The sequence below is a fragment of the Mus pahari genome, chromosome 3 (assembly GCF_900095145.1).
Source record: "Mus pahari chromosome 3, PAHARI_EIJ_v1.1, whole genome shotgun sequence".
NCBI classification, from domain to species: Eukaryota; Metazoa; Chordata; class Mammalia; order Rodentia; family Muridae; genus Mus; species Mus pahari.
Genome location: NC_034592.1, coordinates 96306292 through 96321885, shown reverse-complemented (window position 1 = coordinate 96321885; position 15594 = coordinate 96306292). Strand labels below are relative to the sequence as shown.

Genomic DNA, 15594 nt, shown 5'->3' with positions numbered 1-15594 from the left:
AACAACATGCCTGAGAGACGTAAAGCTAAAAGGTTTATTTGGCTCATAGTTCTGAAGTTTAAATCCTTTCTTTCATCCCATGGCAAGGGATCCAGAAACCAGTAACGAGGAGCTCACTGTGAGGCAAACTGCTCAGCTCATGGCCAGAAGGCAAAAATGACAGGATCCTAAGACTTCCTTAAGGTCATGCCCCATTGACCCAAAACTTCGCACTCAGCTCCAAGCATCCTTAACTCTCAATAGCAGTGCCCTAGAGACAGCTTCTTATGCATGGACTCCAGGAGGATACTTGTTCAAACTGCCATTCTCAGTGCTAATATAACGATATTAGCACATATTTAAGATATCAGCTACCTGGGGACTAATTGACAAGTTCTTTGTGCAAATGATGCATAACATGATGAGTAGTAATTCAGAGCCTTGATTAGTATCTTGATTTGAAAATTTTTATAGTTGTATATATCTTAGTGATTTCAGAAACGAATGGAATTGCACTATTTGGAGTGTTCATGGGGCTTGTAAAATACATATATACACAGGTTAATTACCGTGAAATAATGTTGAGAAAGAAGGCCAAGGTCCTTCTGAAACTTGAAAATTAAACATGCAACACTAAGGCACATACTACTTTCAGTCACCTCCTTATCAAGCTTGCAAGATTAAATTTTTAAAACTCAGATCTTACAAGTCCTAGTGTGAATAATCTGAAATTTGAAAACTAGAACTACAGTGTTGATTCAGAAGTATCAGCCCCAGAGCTGAAGAGGTGGTTCACTGGGTAAGGGCATTTGCTGTTTGTGTTGGTTTGCATATGCTCAGCCAGGGAGTGGCACTATTAGAAGGTGTGGCCCTGTTGGAGTGGGTGTGGCCTTGATGGGGTGGGTGTGTGACTGTGGATGTGGACTTTAAGACTCTCATCCTAGCTGCCTGGAAGCTAATCTTCCACTCGCAGCCTTCAGATGAAGATGCAGATCTCTCAGCTCTGCCTGCACCATGCCTGCCTGGATGTGGTCATGAGAATGGACTGAACCTCTGAACCTGTCAGCCAGCCCCAATTAAATGTTGTCCTTTATCAGACTTGCCTTGGTCAGATGTCTCTTCACAGCAGTAAGACCCTAACTATTACTCAAGCATGAGTAACAGAGTTTGGATACTTGCACTTAAATAAAAAGCTAAACATAGCTGCATGTGTACTTGTAGCTCAGGCGTTATAAGGAGCTAAAACAGGAGAATCACTGGAACTTGCTGGTCACCAACCTAGCTCCTCAGTTAGTGAGAGACTCTGTGTCTATAGGAATAAGGTAGAGGCTGATTGAACACCAGACATCATCCTCTGTCTGCCAGATGCACAGGCATTCACACGTACACACACACATGCACACGTACACAAATACATGTACATGTGCACACACACATGCGCATGCATACACACACACACAAACACACACATACACATGCACACACAAACCAGCCTAACACTCCTCTAGATATAAAGTAAGAGTTCCTTCACAAACCTTAACACGAGGAAACCTTCATAATGAGATTGAAAGGTGCTGTCTGGCATGCTTCAGATTCTTCCTTCTTGGCCATATGTGGACTAGACTTCCAAATAACAAAGCTCTACAGAGGGTAGGGAAAGTCTAAATACTCTCTGTTGGCAATGAACATGCACATCATACTGAATAAGAGCTCAGCCATTAACTATCACACTCTTTGAGAGTATATGCAGCTTGAAGTTTCGCCTAACATTTATCGATCACTGCATGAACAGGCACTAAAATTATTTTTCCATATACGAGAGTCATTGCCCACCTGAGGAAGTGTGCCACTTACACATGCCACTTCTGTGCTGGGATCACCTAGTCCCACTCAAGACAAGAAGAAACCCTGTCCTGCCAGAACAGGAGGGAGACTTTGGAACCAGGTACTGATCCTAAGGTCTTACGCCTTTAGGTTGAACTAGTGTGTTCCCCAAGTAGCCAGGGAACTGAGGGGCCATGTAAGACATTCAGAGAGTCCAACAGAGGGCAGGTGTGTCTGTTTTCTTCATCTGTTGATCTTAGACTATTAATTCATGGAAATGTAACATTTGTTCAACCAGGCACCGTTTGTCATGGCTGGAATACAACCGCAAGCTGATCGGCCTCACAAAATAGCTTCCAAATCCATCTGTGAGCTGGTGTCGCCCACAGAAGCGGTTGTGTTTACCCTGAGCATGTTCATCCCAGCAGACTCTCTTCTTCTCTCTTTCCTTCTTTTCTTTTTCTCTTTTGTTTCCCTTTAATTCTGTTTGTTTGTTTGTTTGTTTGTTTGTTTAAGGGACTAGGGAAGTTATTAGCTGGTTCATTTGTTTCATGTGTCTTGCTATGTAGCCCTGGCTGGCCTAGAATTCACTGTGTAAGTCAGATGGCCCCCAGCTCACAAAAACTGCCTGCTTCTGCATCCAAAATGATCATTTGTGCCTCCTTCCTGTCCAGCCTCCTTGGGTCTGTGAAGTGTAACATGGGCATCCCGTATTTTATGGGTAATAGCCACTTATAAGGGAATACATGCTGTGCATGTCCTTTTGGAACTGGGTCACCTCACTCAGGATAATACTTTCAAGATCCATCCATTTGCCTGCAGAATTCATAATGTCTTTGTTTTTATAACTGAATAATATTCCATTGTGTAGATTACCACATTTTCTTTATCCATTCTTCAGTTGAGGGACATCTAAGTTGTTTCCAGTTTCTGGCTGTTACAAATAAAGCTGCTATGAACATAGTTGAGCAAGTGTCTTTGTGGGATGTTGGAGCATCATTTGGGTGTATGCCCAGGAGTGGAATAGGTGGGTCTTGAAGTAGAACTTGAGTTTTCTAAGAAACTGCCAAATTGATTTCCAAAGTGGTTGTACAAGTTTGCACTCCCACCAGCAATGGAGGAGTGTTCCCCTTTCTCCAACATGTGCTTGAGTTTTTGATATTAGACATTCTAACCTGAATAAGATAGACTCTCAGAGTTGTTTTGATTTGTATTTCCCTGATGACTAAGGACTTTGAACATTTATGTAAGTGCTTCTTGGCCATCTGAGATTCCTCTCTGGTTAGCTCTCTGCCCCATTATTTAGTTGGGTTGTTTGGGTTGTTGGTGTTTAACTTCTTGAGTTCTTTATAAATTTGGATACTAGCCCTCTGTCACATGTAGGTTTGGTGAAGATGTAGGCTGATGTATTGCCCTATTGATAGTGGCCTTTGCCTTACAGAAGCTTTGCAGTTTCATGAGGTCCCATTTATCAACTGTTGATCTTTGAACCTGAGCCATTGATATTCTGTTCAGGAAATTGTCTCTTGTACCAATGTGTTCAAGGGGTATTTACCATTTTCTCTTCTATCAAATTAAGTGTGTCTGGTTTTATGTTGAGGACCTTGATCCACTTGGACTTGAATTTTGTGCAGGGTGATAAATATGGATCTCTTTGCATTCTTCTGCATGTAGACATCCACTTAGACTATCACCATTTATTGAAGATGCTTTCTTTTTTCTATTTTATGGTTTTTGGCTTCTTTATCAAAAATCAAGTGTCCATAAGTGTGTGGGTTTATTTCTGGGTATTCTGTTTGATTCCATTAATCAACATATCTAATTCTGTACCAATCAATACCATGCAGTTTTTTTGTTCTTGTTTTTGTTTCATTATTATTGCTCTGTAGTACTGTTTGAGGTCAGGGATGGTAATTCCTCCCAAAGTTATTTTATTGTTTAGTATTATTTTGGCTATCCTGGGTTTATTGTTTTTTCCACATGAAGTTAAGAATTGCTCTTTCAATGTCTATAAAAATTTTTGTTGGAATATGGATCTACAGTTTGCTTTTGGTAAGATGGCTGTTTTTCACTGTTAATCCTACCTATCCATGAGCATGGGATATCTTTCCATCTTCTAATATCTTCTTCAGTTTCTTTCTTCAGAGACTTGAAGTTCTTGTCATACAGATCTTTCACTTGCTTGGGTTTGTTTGTTTGTTTATTATTTAAACAATTTTTATTAGATATTTTCTTCATTTACAATTCAAATGCTATCCTGAAAGTCCCTTATACCCTCCCACTCCTGCTTCCTGGACCTGGCANTCCCCTGTATTGGGGCATATAATCTTTGCAAGACCAAGGGCCTCTCCTCCCAATGATGGCCGATTAGGCCATCTTCTGCTACATATGCAGCTAGAGATATGAGCTCAGGGGGTACTGATTAGTTCATATTGCTGTTCCTCCTATAGGGTTGCAGCTCCCTTCAGCTCCTTGGGTACTTTCTCTAGCTCCTCCATTGGGGGCCCTGTGTTCCAACTGATGGACTTTTGTATACTGAACAATCCCTGTATCCCTATAGATGATGTTTTTGATGTTTTCCTGGATTTGGTTTGCATCAATATTCATAAGAGTAATTAATCTGAAGTTCTCTTTCTTTTGTTGAATCTTTGTGTGGATTAGGTATCAAGGTGACTGTGGCCTCATAAAATGAGTTTGGCAGTGTTTCTTCTGTTTCTATTTTGTGGAATAGTTCATAGAATCTCCTCCCAAGAGTATTATCCACACATGTGGACTGCTGTCACAATGACCCTGGGTGTGCTCAATTGACAGCATAATTGGAAACATCTCCAGGGCTCCTTCCTAGGTGCAAAAGGCCTTCCTAACTACAATTGATGAAGTATAGTTCAGCTGGCAAAAGACTCCATGATGAGAACTTTAAGTGGAGCACAGAAAGACATCGGAAATACAAACAACAACAATCAATAACAACAACGATGCTAATGATGATGATGATCATGATCGTGATGATGATGATAGCAGCTTCCTAGTTCCCAAGAGTTCCCAAGGACCCAACTAGGGAATACTATAAACTAATGAAAGATAACAGCTTCCTTCCAGTCTGAGTCCGTGCCCTGAGCAGACCTTGGGCACCCAGGTCCTAAAACAGTCCTACACCCAGTCCTACAACACCCAGAGGAAACTTGACTCCCAGCATTCTAACATACCCAGGATCATAGGATCATAGGTGAGAAGGTAACATCATATGCCCCAACACTGGGGAGTAACTGGGTCCAGCAGGATCCAGGGACATAGGAACCCTGCCCGGCCAGTGGCACAGGTTCCTTTAGGTCTGAGCCAGTTCCCTGAGCAGACGTTGGGCACTAGCTCTGTACCCAGTCCCACAATACCCAGAGAAAGCTTGACTCCCAGGTGCTCTGACACACCTAGGATCTCAGGATCACAGGATCCTAGAATCACAGGATCACAAAGAGAGCTGGACTCTGAGGAGTTCTGACTCAACCAGGATTATGGGAGGGGCAGACCCCAATCAGATACAGCAATGGAAGGTAGGACTAGAGATAACAAGATGACCAAAGGCAAGCAAAAGAACATAAGCAACAGAAACCAAGATTACTTGGCATCATCAGAACCCAGTTCTCCCACCATAGCAAGTCCTAGATAACCCATCACACTGGAAAAGCAAAATTCAGATTTAAAAATCACTTCTCATGATGATGATAGAAGACTTTAAGAAAGACATAACACCCTTAAAAAAATAAAGGAGAACACAGGTAAACAGGTAGAAGCCCTTAAGGAGGAAACACAAAAATCCCTTAAGAATTACAGAAAAACACAACCAAACAGGTGAAGGAATTGAACAAAACCATCCAGGATCTAAAAATAAAAATAGAAACAATAAAGAAATTACAAAGGGAGACAACCCTGGAGATAGAAAACTGAGAAAAGAGATAAGTGTCATAGATGTGAGCATCACCAACAGAATACAAGAGACAGAAGAGAGAATCTCAGGTGCAGAAGATACCATACAAAACATTGACATAACAGTCAAAGAAAATGCAAAAAGCAAAAAGATCCTAATACAAAACATTCAGGAAATCCAGGACACAATGAGAACACCGAACCTAAGAATAATAGGTATAGGAGAGAGCAAAGATTCCCAACTTAAAGGGCCAGTCAATATCTTCAACAAAATTACAGAAGAAAACTTCCCTAACCTAAAGAAAGGTTGCCCATGAACATACAAGAAGCCTACAGAACTCCAAATAGACTGGACCAGAAAAGAAATTCTGCCTGTCTCCATAATCAAAACACCAAATGCACAAACAAAACAAACAAACAAAAAGAATATTCAGAGCAGTAAGGGAAAAAGGTTAAGTAACATATAAAGGCAGACATATCAGAATTACACCAGACTTCTCACCAGAGACTCCAAAAGCCAAAAGACCCTAGGCAGATATCATACAAAACTTAAGAGAACACAAATACCAGCCCAGGCTACCATAACCAACAAAATTACCATGAGTCAAGAAACCAAGGTATTCCAAGACAAAACAAAATTTACACAATATCTTTTCATGAATCCAGCCCTACAAAAAATAAAAATAAAAACATAAAAATGGAAAACATCAACACAAGGAGAGGGACTACACTCTACAAAAAGCAAGAAAGTAATCTTTCAACAAACTCAAAAGAAGATAGGCACACAAACATAATTCCACCTCTATCAATAAAAATAACAGGAAGCAAAAGTCACTTTCCCTTAATATCTCTTAACATCAATGGACTCAATCCCCCAATAAAAAGACACGAACTAACTGACTGGATAACGTAAATAGGACCCAGCATTTTCCCGAATACACAGCTTCGTGACAAAGACAGACACTACCTCAGAGTAAAATTTTTCCAAGCAAATGGTCCCAAGAAACAAGCTGGAGTAGTCATTCTAATACCAAATAAAATCGACTTTCACGCAAAAGTTATCAAACAAGTTAAGGAAGAACACTCTTCATACTCATCAAAGGAAAAATCTACCAAGATAAACTCAATTCTGAACATCTGTGCTCCAAATGCAATGGTACCCACATTCATTAAAGAAACTTTACTAAAGCTTAAAGCACACATTGAACCTCACACAGTAATAGTAGGAGACTTTAACACCCCACTCTAAACAATGGACAGACTATGGAAACAGAAACTAAACAGAGACAAAGTGAAACTAACAGAAATTATGAACGAAATGGATTTAACAGATATCTGTAGAACATTTATTCCTAAAGCAAAAGAATATACCATCTTCTTAGCACCTCATGGTACCTTCTCCAAAATTGACCATGTAATTGGTCACAAAAGAGGCCTCAACAGATGCAAGAAGATTGATGTAATCCCATGCACCCTATCTGATCACCACGGACTAAGGCTGGTCTTCAATAACAACAAAAACAATGGAAAACCCACATACAAATGGAAGCTGAACAGCACTCTACTCAATGATAACTTGATCAAGGAAAAAGCAAAGAAAGAGATTAAAGACTTTATAGAATTTAATGAAAATGAAAGTACATCGTCCCAAAACTTATGGAGCACAATGGAAGCAGTGCTAAGAGGAAAACTCATAGCTCTGAGTGTCTCTAAAAAGAAACTGGAGAGAGCATACACTAGCACCTTGACAGCACACCTGAAAGCTCTAGAACAAAAAGAAGCAAATACACCCAAGAGGAGTAAACAGCAGGAAATTATCAAACTCAGGGCTGAAATCAACCAAGTAGAAACAAAAAGACCTATACAAAGAATCAACAAAACCAGGAGCTGGTTCTTTGAGAAAATCAACAAAATAGATTAAACCCTTAGCCAGACTAACCAGAGGCTGTATCCTAATTAATAAAATCAGAAATGAAAAAAAGGAGACATAACAAGGGAACTGAGGAATACCAAAGATACAATTTGCAAAACACACGAAACTCAAGAAGAAGGAAGACCAAAGTGTGGATACTTTGGTCTTTCTTAGAAGGGGGAACAAAGTACCCATGGAAGGAGTTCTGAGAGAAAGTATGAAGTAGACAATGAAAGAATGACCATCGAGAGACTGCCCCACCTGGGGATCTATCCCATATACAGACACCAAACCCAGACACTCTTGTGGATACCAAGAAGTGCTTGCTGACAGGAGCCTGATAATAGCTGTCTCCTGAGAGGCTCTGCCGGTGCCTGACAAATACAGAGGTGGATGCTTGTATCCAACCATCTGACTGATCACAGGGTCCCCAAAGAAGGAGTTAGAGAAAGGACTGAAGGAGCTGAAGGTGTTTGCAACACCATAGCAACAGTATCAACCAACCAGACGCCCCAGAGCTCCCAGGGACTAAACCACCAACCAAAGAGTACTCATGGAGGGACCCATGTCTCCAGCCGCATAGGTAGCAGAGGATGGCCTTGTCAGGTATTAATGGGAGGAGAGGCCCTTGGTCCTGTGAAGGCTCTAGACCCCAGTGTAGGGGAATTAGAGGGAGGGGAGGTAGGATTGTATAGGTGGGTGGGGGAACACCCTCATAGAAACGGGGTGGGGGATGGGATACGGGGTTCAGGAGAGGGGGAACAGGGAAAGGGGTGACATTTGAAACGTAAATAAAGAAAATATCTAATAAAAGTTATTTTATGTACAAAAAAAGATAACAGCAAAAATGTACTTCTTAAGATGTTTTTGTGTTTAACAGAGTTCTATTCCCTACTCTAACCATCAACAATTTTCCTAATCCCAGCACTTTTCCACCTTCCAACTAAAGCTTGAAGGCTGCAACATAGTTCACAGTTCCATACTGCCTTTTAGAATCTTTATCTTTTTTTTTTTTTCATGTTCCATGAATGAACTTTTTAACATATAGTGTCTCTCATTGTACTGGCTGGCTTTGTGTATCAACTTGACACAGGCTGGAGTTATCACAGTGAAAGGAGCCTCAGTTGAGCCTCCATGAGATCCAGCTGTAAGGCACTTTCTCAATCAGTGATCAAGGTGGAAGGGCCCAGCCATTTGTGGGTGGTGCCATCCCTGGGCTGGTAGTCCTGGGTTCTATAAGAAAGCAAGCTGAGCAAGCCAAGGTAAGCAAGCCAGTAAGTAACATCCTTCCATGGCCTCTGCATCAGCTCCTGCTTCCTGACCTGCTTGAGTTCCAGTCCTGACTTCCTTTGGTGATGTACAGCAACATGGAAGTGTAAGCTGAATAAACCCTTTCCTCTCCAACTTGGCTTCTTGGTCATGATGATTGTGCAGGAATAGAAACCCTGACTAAGACAATCACCAAGGAAAGTGTGCACAGGATCATTGGCAAATGCTGTTCTCATTCCAGAGGAATGGTTTTTGAGTAGGGTAGAGCTTCCTGCAAAGAACGGTTCATAATTCTCTACCATGGCAGTGTGAACCACATTATTTTCCTCAGCATGGTTCCAAGGACTGTTCCAGAGGACACAGTGTATTTTCCTAAAGCGCCAATCTATGTATTGCTTCACATGTGAGGGGTGGGAGAATGTAGAAAAATCACTTCTTCAATCTCTGTGACTCTCTGAATTACAACCTTTTCTGCTTTAGCCTATTCTGCAAGCTGGCCGCTCTTGTTAGACACAGGATTTCACTCTTTGGTAAGTAAAAGGTTGTGTTGCGCAAGGCAGCACTCCTTCCTGTAATTACCTTGAGCCTTCATTTGTGGCTCCCTTAGAAAACCTGTACCTTGGGACTGAGGTGTCACCTAAATTTTCCATAGAAAATTGGTCTGAAACATGATTAATGTCCTCTCTGCCTTTTTAACAGCTCAGATTTTCCACACCAATGAATGTTTTAAGCTCTGCCTGTGACATCCATCATGAAGCAGAGGCTCTGTCAGACCAGAGATAAATGCCTTGTCCCTGAACACAGACCTGGCACTTTGTGTGTTACTGGTTAATTATACTGGCTAAGGCTTATGCATACTAAGAAGGCTGTATTTAACAGCCAGGCTGGGTTAGGGAAGTCACGGCTGATGTTTTTCATTCTAGGGAGTGATTCAACTACCATGGTGAGCTGTCTTCATATCTTAGCTCAGACACTTGACACAAGGTAAGCCCGATGTTTTCTTTCTAATAGTTTCTTATAACTCCCTCTCTGACCCCCAGACACTTAGATGGCCCCAGAAGTTACATTCTGCTTCTCATTCCCACAGTCCAGACCATCTTAAATATGAAGGAAGCTCTTACCCTCTTTTACTAAATTCTTTTTTCAGGAGATACAATTTATAAGTAACATAGCAACATTCAATTTGTGCTTAATAGTACGTATACATACACACACACACACACACACACACACACACACACGTACAGGTAGAGATAGCTGGTAGGCAATGAAACCCTTGTCATCCTGAAAACAAGTTAAATAAATAAATAAATAAATCAGAAGATAATTTGAGAATCTGCAGAAAGGATGGCTGAACAGGAAAGGAAATTTTATTTTAAAATAGACAACAACAACACACAGTTCTGTAATATTAATATACATGATTTTTTTAAAGAGAGAAATAGTAAAATAAGCTGACAGGAGTTCCGTTTAACATGCTGGTTAAGAGTGGTCCTTCTCAGAGGCTTCATCCAGCAGCTAATGGAGCAGCTTCAGAAACCCATAACTAAACACTCGGCAGAACTCTGGGACCCCCCCCAGGAAGGTGGGGACCCATAACTAAACACTTGGCAGAACTCTGGGACCCCCCAGGAAGGTGGGGACCCATAACTAAACACTCGGCAGAACTCTGGGACCCCCAGGAAGGTGGGGAGGAAGGATGTAGGAGGTAGTGAGGCCAAGGACATCTGAGAACATGGCTCAGAGAATCATCTAAGCAACGCTCATGGGGGCTCACAGAGACTGCAATGACAATCAGGGAGCCTGTATGGGTCTGCTTAGGTCCTCTACCTTTATGTTATGGTCGTGTAGCTTAGTGTTCTTGTGGGACTCCCAACAGTGGGAGTGAGAGGTACCTCTGGCTCTCTCGCCTGCTCTTAGAACCTTTTTTCTTCTACTGGGTTGCCTCGTTCAGCCTCGATAATGAGGGCCTGTGCCTACTGTAACTTGTTATGCTGTTCAGCTGATATCCCTGTTCTTTTCTGAAGGGAAACAGTGAAATGGATCTGGGGTGGGGCACTGGGAGGAGTGGAGGGATGGGAAACTGCGGTAGGGATGTACTACGTGAGACACGAATAAGCAAATTAAGAAAAAAGAAGAAGAAGAAAGGTCCTTATGCAAAGTGTGGGGGCACATGTGCTTGATCTCAATATTCAGGAAGCAGAGGCAGACAGATCTCTGTGTATGTAAGGCCAGCCAAAAGGCTATATAGTGAGACATTGTCTCAAAAAAAAAAAATTAATTAATGGTTCTTATCAGAGTCAGGAAGAGAACATGCCCCTCAAGATCTAATGTAAAAGAGAACTACCTTCTTAAGAGAGTAACCCTAAGATGGCAGCCTGAGACAAACTTAAGCCCATGAAAAATAATAAGGGCTAGAGGCATGGCTTGGTGGGTAAAAGCACTTGCCTGACAAATATGAGGATAGGAGTTCAGATCCCCAGGTCCCACAAAAATGTCTAGCGGTTATAGCAACGCATCAGCAGGCAGGCAGGGACGGGGTCCCCCGGAACAAGCTGGCTAACTAGACTAACCAACTTACTTAGCTGTGGGTTCAAATCAGAGACCCTGCTTCAATACGTAGAATGGAAAGTGGTCAAGGAAGATGCCCAACATTAGGCTCTGACCAAAACACACACACACACACACACACACACACACCCCAATAAATAAATAATAACAAGAGTACAGATCATTACAGGAGATCCCTGCTCTTCAGAGCAGGCCTCACTGATGGTCCTTTCTGTCCTGGTGTGTTTGATAATTACCAAGAAAACTTTGAAGAGAAATAACATGTGCCCTGAAAGGAATTCTGGCAATATCTTCTGAAGTTGATATTGCAATATGGAAAAATACAGACTGCATATAGGTTTTGTCCCAATTCTATGTTCTATGAAACAGTTCTGAGGGAAGAATTCAGCTGTTCTTAGCTTCCTCTGCCCCCAGGGTGCATTTCATTGTCCTCTGCCCCAGCGACCTAATAAGGCTGGCTCTCTAATGGACTGGCTTTCTCCCTTTCCTCTCGCGGCATCCAGTGCAGGATTGCTCTGCAAACTAAGAGAAGTACAGGCTTTAGGCGACCGCTTGCCTCTCTTCTCTTTTCTCCTCTTTCCTCCTAAATAGTATTACATTCTTAACCCCAAGTGAGCTGTGGAAAAGGCTCACTCCTTTCATTGGATAATAACAGATGAGGCAGCTGCAGCAAGCTGTAGGTCACAAGTGACTTCCATTCTAAATTGTTCTCTGTGGGTCCTGAAGAGCTTGGCAATGATCTCCACAAGCCAAGCCCATCAGTCCCTAACTCCAGTGATCTGTGTGGTTCAAGTCTGTTTTCCAGATAGGAACATACCAATATCCACTGTCTGCCCAGTTTGCCTCCAAGTCACCACCATGTAAAGGGGGTTGACCTGACAATCCAGTTGTGCCCGTTTCTGACTGCTGTTCACTTGCAGGACAGTGATGAAGTCAGGCTCAGAGCTGGTGAAAGCTGGGCTGCGGGCATTCTTTGAAAATGCTGCTGAAGACTTAGAGAAGACCTCCGAAAACCTGAAGCTGGGGAAGTTTACCCATTCCCGAACGCAGATCAAAGGTGTTTCTCAGAATATTAACTACACCACAGTGGCTCTGCTTCCCATCCTGACATCCATCTTTGAGCACATCGCTCAGCATCAGTTTGGGGTGGATCTACTCTGTGAGTCCTACTGCTGTTTGTCACCAATGTCTATGTGCTGGCCACAGACAGAGACCCACTCATTCACATTGTCCTTGAGAGTAGAGTAGAAAGACAGATGTCCCTCACTTTTCTTAGATTAAAAAAAATGCAGTGATCGACCCTTGGAAAGGAAGAAATCCTTTAGTGTGAGTTTAGAACATTTCATCTTTCTCCGATTTCCTTCTGAACCAGTCTCACCCCTGCTCCATCAAATTTGAAAAGCTTATCTGAACAACATACCTCAGAGGTACTCTGCTGCCAGGGCTTCCAGATGCTGTGCTCCACATTAAAAAGCCTTGACCATTCACTGGTACCAGGAGCAAAGCAACGAGGTTAACATCACACGGTTCTCCTCCAGCGGTTTTATTTTGCTTTGTACTTAGCAGAATGTCCAGCCCCACCCTGTTCATGTTCTGTCACCGAGCTTCAGGACTGCTTAAACATTGCCATTTGATTTAATTTGGCCAGTTGTAGATAGCTTGGGCTATGTCTTCCATCAGTTAGTCCCCACTAGGTAGAAGTTCTATAACATGGAAACAAGGCAGTGTCTTGGTTGAAAAATAAAACATTAAATTGTTTCCAGTTTTGTTGAAGCAGTCCTAGCAGACCATGGTATGAGGTCTAGATGAGGTTAGGGCATACTGCCTGCTGATGAAATTCTTTTGTGTTCCTTCAGAACTCTATTCCCTTAGAAAACAGGGAAGACCGTGGTACAATTAAAAATACAGCCTAATTTTTTAGATGAGAATATTTGAGATATCTCTCTCTCTCCCTCTCTCCCTCCCTATTTCCCTATCTCCAACTCCCTCTTCCTTCCTCCCTCTTTTTTCTCCTCCCTCCCTCCCTTTCTCCCTATCTCCCCCCTTCCCTTCCTCCTTCCCTCTCTCTCTAATAAAGCATGACAGATGTATAGAGCTTCTTAGAAAATTACCAAAAGTAACATAGAGGCTTCAAGTTTTATTCGTTCTTCGATCCAAAGGAAGACAATATTTCCCTTGGTAATATTTGAATATAATGTCGTCTTTACTGGGTAAATGACCTGTTTGGGAGGGAGAGTCATTGGCCAGAAGATTCCTTTCTCCAAGAAGCTTTGTGATCTTCACCAGGAGGACTGCAAATGACATAGGTGACTCAGGTGGAGCATGTCTTCCTGTCACTTCCCCAACAACTAGAAAAAGGATATCCGGTTTGAAGAGAATTTCACTTGTTTACAGAAACAGGGAGGAAGAAAAACTAGAGAGGGCTTGTGACTGATGCCTTCCTTAATTTTTTTTTTTTTTTCCTTCATGGACTTTTCCATGTGATGGAGCTGGAGCTGAGACTGATTTGTGGCTATGGCTTCTCTTTGTTTCAGTGAGCGACGTGCAGATTTCATGCTACCACATTCTGTGCAGCCTCTACTCCCTTGGGACTGGGAAAAACATCTATGTTGAAAGGTAATTAGGAGTTTTGCCTACTTTTTGTTTTTTTAAGTTAAAGCACTTTGGCTCAAAAAAATGTTGTGGGGGAGAGAGGGCTAACACATTCCGCCCAAACACGAGCTAAATGAGAACAAAAATAGACATGCTAATATGGACTTAGGCCAGCCCAGGAGTCTCCAATCCTACCCAAAGAACTACACGCAGCTGAGGAGTGCTGAGGCTGGAGAAACAGGCTTCCCCTGGGGAAAGTACACAAACTTCATAGCCAATGCCAAAAGATCAGCACCTTATACAGACTGAGAACTGAAAGCTTGTATCTGTGTTTGGGAATACATGTGTGTGTGTGTGTGTGTGTGTGTGTGTGTGTGTGTGTGTGTGTGTGTGTGTAAAACAACAATTTTTAAAAAGAGGTCATGAATTTGAAAGAGGGCAAGGAGGAGTATATGGAAGGGATTAAATGGGAAAATGGGAAGGGAGAAAGTGTAGAATGCATATATAAAATTCTTAAAGATTAATAAGATACTATGTTAAAACTTAAAACACTTACCATCTGTTTTTCAGTCCAGCAAAACCCAAATTGTCACTGATCGGGAGTAGTAGCTTTACAGCTGAGTTATGAAAAATTTGTTGTAATGTAAAAAAACATGAGATTAATAAGATCGAAGACTTTGGTGGAAAAAGCTACTGAATATATTTAGTCAGTATATATTCAGTATATATACTGAACGGACTATAAAATCCTGCAAAATCATGTGCTAGTAGCCAAAAAAAAAAAAAAAAAAAAAAAAAATGTTGAAGGCGTGTGCACTTCATTATCAGGGCTTCTGAAAAGCTTCCGGAGTTCCTGTGGCTAAAGCTTTCTGAGACACTTGGGGGACCTAAGGCAGTGGCTTTAGTATTTAAAGAGTCTCTATGTGGCACACCCTTGGACCTTTGCCATAGACAGCTGTCAGATTAGCAATGGTTTTAAACAACACACAGTTCGGTACCAGAAAAGCTATTTGATGATCTTGAATCTGGACAACCTTATTTGTAGGTTTGGGGTTTCAGCTTTTCCTCTACAACCAGTCTGTTACGGTGGAAGCCTGACAGCCCCTAGCTTTTCAGCCTCAGGGGGCCATGTGTTGTATTGTTCTGCTTAATTCCAGAGGTAACATAAAAAGGGATAAGAGCTTCAGACTTAGCCTTATTCCTGAAGGACTGAGTCTCTTATCCCTTCCAAATAAGCAAGCCTGAAAGAATTCAATCTGTTTTTAAGTAATTTAATCTTAACACACTTGGGGGTCTACTAACATACCCATATATGAAGCTTGTATCAAACACCCTAAAATCCACACTCATTTCATACTGAAACACACACATATTAAAATTGTGTCAGTAAAGCAAAATGATAACTTATCTCCTCTAAGAACTTAACTGAACTGGTGGATTAAAGTCCGTCTTGGGGATGAATTGAAAACCATTCTATTCCATCACAGTCCCAGCTTCCAAATGGCTTACAGGTTTCAAGAAAGAAC

At 41.8% G+C, this 15594-nt stretch overlaps 1 protein-coding gene across 1 annotated transcript in view; it reads left to right on the top strand.

Annotated features, from left to right (window-relative positions):
• The window catches only part of Ryr3 (ryanodine receptor 3), a 525260-nt gene that overhangs the window by 423427 nt on the left and 86239 nt on the right, over positions 1–15594 (top strand). Inside the window, 4 exon segments of the mRNA XM_029536054.1 lie at positions 9386–9435; positions 9829–9889; positions 12397–12635; positions 14011–14092. Of these exon segments, the coding sequence (XP_029391914.1) occupies positions 9386–9435; positions 9829–9889; positions 12397–12635; positions 14011–14092 (432 nt within the window).